Source organism: Saccoglossus kowalevskii, chromosome 7, assembly GCF_978046115.1.
Source record: "Saccoglossus kowalevskii chromosome 7, keSacKowa6.1, whole genome shotgun sequence".
NCBI lineage: Eukaryota > Metazoa > Hemichordata > Enteropneusta > Harrimaniidae > Saccoglossus > Saccoglossus kowalevskii.
Window position 1 is genome coordinate 15,796,558 of NC_140647.1, and position 6,858 is coordinate 15,803,415.

At 36.1% G+C, this 6,858-nt stretch overlaps 1 protein-coding gene across 1 annotated transcript; it reads right to left on the bottom strand.

Annotated features, from left to right (window-relative positions):
• Nucleotides 1-839: 839 nt before the first annotated feature.
• LOC100377269 (uncharacterized) lies at nucleotides 840-4,994 on the bottom strand. Its single transcript, XM_002734390.4, has 4 exons — nucleotides 4,807-4,994; nucleotides 2,306-2,494; nucleotides 1,619-1,667; nucleotides 840-1,488 (listed from the first exon to the last, which is right to left on the bottom strand). The coding sequence occupies exons 1-4, from the start codon at nucleotides 4,873-4,875 to the stop codon at nucleotides 1,007-1,009; spliced, it is 789 nt and encodes a 262-aa protein (XP_002734436.1). The 5' UTR covers nucleotides 4,876-4,994; the 3' UTR covers nucleotides 840-1,006.
• Nucleotides 4,995-6,858: the final 1,864 nt, after the last annotated feature.

Sequence of the window (6,858 nt, forward strand, 5' to 3'; positions counted from 1 at the left end):
CACATATATTTATATCACTGTTATACTACCAACCAGTAATCTTTTGAATTTCTTCGTTTTTTTTCTTATGAATTTCAAGATTGATATTTTCTTTAACATAATGGTGTTATCAGAAAATATAGGTGATTGAAAAATACCAGTGACATCAGTGGGACACGGTTTATACCAGAGCAACAGCATTGTTAGTGTACCAAATTAGATTTGTAAATATGTTAAATGATTCGCCAGACATCAATGACGACGTCTACGATTGGCTAACTATTATGCAAACTGGGTAATTAATATTTACGGACTATACAGCCCTATAGTAGCCAAGTTAGTGGTTAATTTCAAAGCGCAGTATGAGCTAATTTATTATATCAAATAGGTAATTAATATGCACGGACTTCAATCTTATATATACCAATGTAACATAATTACTAAACGACTACTACACCAACAATTACACATACAGCAGAAATTATAATTCACATATAATGATGTTTTTACGTCATATAAATATAAAATGCTTTTTCAAATTTGTCGTTCCGGGAATATCATCTATTTTCAGATCAGTGACGATAACGCTAATATTTTAAATCTCATCTTGCTGATATGTCTGGAGGTTAAAACGCCACGAGCGGCCTTTTTAATCTATTTAATATATAACCCAAATTATGTTTATGATATTAAATGGACACACGAAGTGATGGGTCATATAACATGGCATAAATGCAAGTAATATTGTTATGCGTAACAATAACATTTTAATGACGGTTATGTTGGCTCAGTATTTTATTAAAATATGGAAAAAATAATGCCTTTTAATTTAGTAGTGAGAATGATTGTGACAGAAATAATACATTAATCATAGTTTATTGCATTTTTTTCTGGTTGTACATATTAATTTCATTGAGGTCGCATAGAAACGCGTAGTATGAGTACATAGCGACAGTCCCATGAAAAATATTAATGATAATGATAGATCTGTTATTATAAACGTGATAACCTGAAATTCGATAATAATTTACGACCGTCTTTCTGATGAAATTGGGTATGCTGTTGCCACTGACGATGTGGTGTTCGTCTGTGGTGGCGGTGGTTGATACTGGTACCCTGGTGGAGCCGCTGGTGGTGGTGGGTATTGTCCCTGTGGATGCTGATAAGGGTACTGGGGATACGCTGGGTAACTGGGTTGAGGCTGCTGTTGATTTGCGGTTGTAACGCTTCCTGTTCCTGGCGGAGGCACCCCGGGTTGTGGTGGTGGGTATACACCAGGTTGTTGCTGAGGGGGTGCCCCTGGTTGTTGTGGAGGGGGAGGATAACCATACGGATAATATGGCTGACCATAACCTTGCTGGGGTGGTTGTTGGTATCCCGCGTATGGTTGATTTGGTGGTGGCGGATAATAGTATCCCGCCGGCGGTGCGCCAACAGGTTGTTGTTGCGGTGGTGGTGGGTTTGTTGCAGCAGCTGCTGTTGCCTTTGTTGTTTTATCCTTCTTGTGGTCTGTAATGTAAAACATTGAATATGCTGAGTTATGCAGTATAATCATGGGTTTGAGGGAATTCTAGAAACCCAATTTTCAAAGAAGCGAGTCGAAAAAACACCGAATATGTGCAGCGCGAAATGTTATTACCTTCATCATCACTGCTGCTACTACTGCTGCTTTCATCGCTCTTTTTTTCCTAAAATTATGATAAAAACACGTTTAAAGTATCCAGAGTAAACAAAGTTGGCGACATAATCATTCAGTTCCTATACGTCGGCTTAGATACGGGGGATGTATCGCAGAGACTTTAGTACATGTATATATATATGAATATATGAATATATGTTTGTATTTTTTTTTTTAAATTAATAAGTTTTGAAACGCATTCCATGATATTTACACTCATCACATGCTTTCAAGAAAATTTGAGAACCTTGTGGTCTTCCAATATTATTTAAAAATGCATCTTAATTAAAAATATCGTAAAATAAAATCCTTGATTTTTTCCCTAGTAATACTCGAAGCAATACTCAAAACTCTAATGCGCATGTGCTTAAAATGTACGCGTCCGGGCCAAGCGCTACTAAAACATAATTGTTTGACTATAAATCATACAAAGTTATTCTCAAAAACTGATACACTATATTCTAGCTCTTTCAATGTATAAAAAAAGCACCTTTAAGGATTCAGTCATTTTGCGTATACAACACCACTGTGGTGTTTTGTCATGAGAAATCGCTTTCTAAAATAGTGCAATCCTTCAACGGGGTTACAAAATGTCTTTGCATTAAAGTAAATTAGTATTTCTAGGTATTAGTACAAACTTGAACGCACCTTTATAATTATAACATTGGTGGTTGTTGTCGGCTGTGGTTGTGGTGGCGGTGGTTGTTCTGGGGCAGGGACTGTGGTTATTATGGTCGTTGTCTCGGGCTCAGACCTCTTCTTCGAACTCGATGCGACTGCCCCTGCAGCTGCTCCCACCACGAGCCCCGTTGCCACTGGGTGCCTAGGACCACGTCTCTATATGACACACATAAGAAGACAAGTGTCAGATATGCATATAAAATAAACTAATAGGTGATTTTCCAGTAAACTGCGAGATCTCGCGAGTTGCGTGAAAGAACGTCTGCCCAATAATCGAACGATTTGATTTTGAACTCGAATTTCATTAATTCGTAGCTCACATTCGAAGGCCAATCTTTGATAGGAGAATATTGCGTTTGAATACCATTACTTCATCGAAATTGACAATCATCAAATGTGTTCAGCACATTATTACGCGTAGAAATATACCTCAAAATACTTTCGCGTTTGTCGAATCCCACGCGATGTTTGTCGCCACTACGACGCTATGACCTTTGTTTGTCCCGTTTTTACGTTCGATTTCACGCATAACGCGGGATCTCGCAGTGCACAGAACTACATGTTTTCGAAACGCATACTAGTACTGTCAACCCAATCAGACAACGCATGGGCAGCCGATTGATCAGTTGTGGGTTGTGCGCACTCGTAACTATAAATGAAAATTAAAAAAAAAAAAAAAAACGTGAGAAAAAGTAAACTAATAAATAAATACTAATTCTAATTTGGTTACAATCCATCCCTCCAAGCGAATCATTATTCAACTCATAGTTGAAGAAGGCACCCCAGCTGCGGTGGATATCTAACTGATTCAATACATAAATAATAGTTTAATCAGATTGAAAGCCAAACGTTTCACCTTACTTTACGGTTGAGTAGTCGACTGCAGTGAAAACAAAGTTGGAGTTAGAGGCTGGTGAGAATAAATCGGCGTGACGATTACACATTTCCTAGTTTTCTGAACGTTTCGCTGGAGGCAATAGAGAATACATGTCCTTTTTTTTCTTTTTAAATTGAACCGTGCCTGTCACGGTCATATATTATTGATGCTTAACCGCTGTTGGTTCAATAGAACTCATCATTTTAAGAGTCGCCATGGAAACGGAAGACACATCACATCCGGCAATGACGTCACATGAACCACTGGCAAGATGAAGGCAGCAGACTGGTATATATAATTTTTGGGCCGCACTTTTTCGGTGTGAATTATTAAAAATGCTCACTGATGCATACCCGGGCGTACAGTCGCGCGCCAAGAGACGTCGACTTCGTGGAACATAGCAAGAAAAGGTGTTGTCACGGCATTTACAAACGCTTAGGAGGGTGGTAGTGTACAGTTACCGTGGAAAAACAACATGGTGAAACATATACGAACACTTGTTATATATCTGAGTATTATATCCTAAATAGCTAACCGGCGTACATAACTGTTCTTCCTGGAACATGTTCTTATCCGTACACTGCAGTGTCAGTTTAAATGCACTATATGATATAGCTATAACAGGCATACTGCAAACAAACGTGCTCTGTCCGTCTTAGACTACTTAGCCAAAAAATAATTAAAATTCGTCAATTTATATATAATAAATATATATCGACCTTTCTATAAAAAACATGCGGAAAATGAAATCAGTTAAAATGCGTGTAAAGCTGACAGCATGTAGAAGTATTAACATTGTTTTTGTTAATTAGAAGAAATCTTTATTTTGTAACATCATTTCTATTTTCAAATTACGCTGCAGTTATGTATACATTTGAGCCGGTGATCTATTGTATATAAACATAAATAGATGTGAAGTGTCGAATTGTGTATAATTCTATCTAGGAAAATTTTACGACCTCGCGAGATCTCGACCGAAGCGGAACATAGCCTATTTGGGATTACTTATCTATGTCATGATGTATCATGCACCGAGGCTAAGCAAACACGCCATGTAATTAATGTGCAACACGTGTTTGCTGCCACACCCTAGTTCGTTTGGCATGGTTGTTGCTGTCAATTATTGAGTAGTTCATTTCTGTCTCGTTGTTATCTGTGGTCGCATCAGGGGTGGCCTATACATACCCGACTCCGAGACGGAGTTACTTGACCCCATATTTAACTCGCTCCGGCAATCCATGGCAAACAAATCATCATTTCAATTGAAGCGGACATTTGAAACACGGATCATTGGCAAAGAGATGTGACGACTTACAAGTGCTCAACTGTCTGCACATTTATTAATTGTATACGTAATGCGTTTTAGAATTCTTATTTTGTATAATACTTATCGATTTCTTATCGTGCTCTCGTTGATATGACCAAGTTTGTTTGTTGTTGTTGTTGTGAATGTCGATCGTTTGTCAATCGTTTCAGGGTATTTTTAACTCGGGTATACAATTTACGTGCATGAATAGCACACGTTTTTTTTTTTTTTTTTTTACTTTTTTACATAATAGTCTTTCAATACAAAACATGGTCATATACTTACAGGTCCTGGTCCTGGTCTCGGTCCCGGCCCGGGCCCGGGTCCCGGTCCGAATCTTCGTCCTCGGCGCATCTTATTGTGGCGAAATACGACGAGATAATAATTACGTACGGTTGTAAGACTTTTGTGTGCGAGGGTGACAGGGAGACGTAAAATTGAATGATTCTAATTTTCCGTCCACACCCGGTATGAGTCAATGATTAGAATGAGTTAATCTTTGAAGCAGAGTTCAAACAAAAACGTAAGGTCATTTGTTATATGATTCGCGGAGGGCGCTTGATACATACATTTCCCTCACCTGTGATCGATAATATTCACATAATTATATAATGATTAATTATACGACATTTGACGTACATTATAAGTATGCTAATACGGCGTGAATGGAAAATGTTATCAAATAAATTCCATGTATAATCATAAAGGTATATCTGACTGTCCTGTTACATATTATTTTTTATTATTTTATATTATCTTCATAAATAATTCTAACATCGTTTTGTTATTCCATACTATTTCTTAGTTCTCAATGTGTTCAATGTAACAGTATTAGTTTTAGGAAATGTGTTGTGCCTCACATAGTATTCACAGTAAAAAGTCAAATGTATTTCGTTGGTAAAATTATGTTCTTGCCGATTAACAAGTTGATGACATCAGCCGTCCAATTTCTGGAATGGTACAAATAATCAGACCGCATTAGAATGATACGTAGAAGTAAGGATACACAGTAATAAGGTTCTTAGCAAAATAACTTAATTTATGATCACAATGATAACATATCAATTTACGGTACGCTTTTTAGCTCCGCTGTCGACTTTGTCGAGCGGAGCTTATCATATGAGTGATTGTCCGTCGTCGTCCGTCGTCGTCCGTCGTCCGTCGTCCGTGTCAATGTTTTACTTTTTCGACTTCTTCTTGAAAACTACAAGCCTGAATGCTTTGATACTTGGTGTATATGTACCTTGGGTAGACCTCTCTTAGGTTTATTTATTTCATGTTGATATCTTCAATTCTCTAATTTTGGTGAATATTTTTGTCATTTTTGGTAAAAAGTGATATTTTCGACTTCTTGTTAAAAAATGCAAGTGCAATTGCTTTGATATTACATATATAGGTATTACATGTGGACCTCTCTCAGATTTGTTCATTTTGTAATGATATCTTTAATTCTCTAATTTTGGTGAATATTTTTGTCATTTTGGTAAAAAGTGATATTTTCGACTTCTTGTAAAAAACCAATAGTCCGATTGCTTTGATATTACATATATAGGTGCTACATGTAGACCTCTCTCAGATTTTTTCATTTCGTGATGATATCTTCAATTCTCTAATTTTGGTGAATATTTTTGTAATTTTTGGTAAAAAGTGATATTTTCGACTTCTTGTTAAAAACCACAAGTCCGATTGCTTTGATATTACATATATAGGTACTACATGTGGATCTCTCTCAGATTTGTTCATTTCGTGATGATGTCTTCAATTCTCTAATTTTGGTGAATATTTTTGTAATTTTTGGTAAAAAGTGATATTTTCGACTTTTTGTTAAAAACCAATAGTTCAATTGCTTTGATATTACATATTTAGATACTACATGTAGACCTTTCTCAGATTTGTTCATTTCGTGATGATATCTTCGATTCTTTAATTTTGGTGAATATTTTTGTCATTTTTGGTAAAAAGTGATATTTTCGACTTCTTGTAAAAAACCAATAGTCCGATTGCTTTGATATTACATATATAGGTGCTACATGTAGACCTCTCTCAGATTTGTTCATTTTGTGATGATATCTTCAATTCTATAATTTTGGTGAATATTTTTGTAATTTTGGTAAAAAGTGATATTTTCGACTTCTTGTTAAAAACCAAAAGTTCAATTGCTTTCATATTACACATATAGATACTACATGTAAACCTTTCTCAGATTTGTTCATTTCGTGATGATATCTTCAATTCTCTAATTTTGGTGAATATTTTGGTCATTTTTGATAGAAAGTGATATTTTCGACTTCTTGTTAAAAACTGTAAGTTCGATTGCTTTGATACTATACATATTGT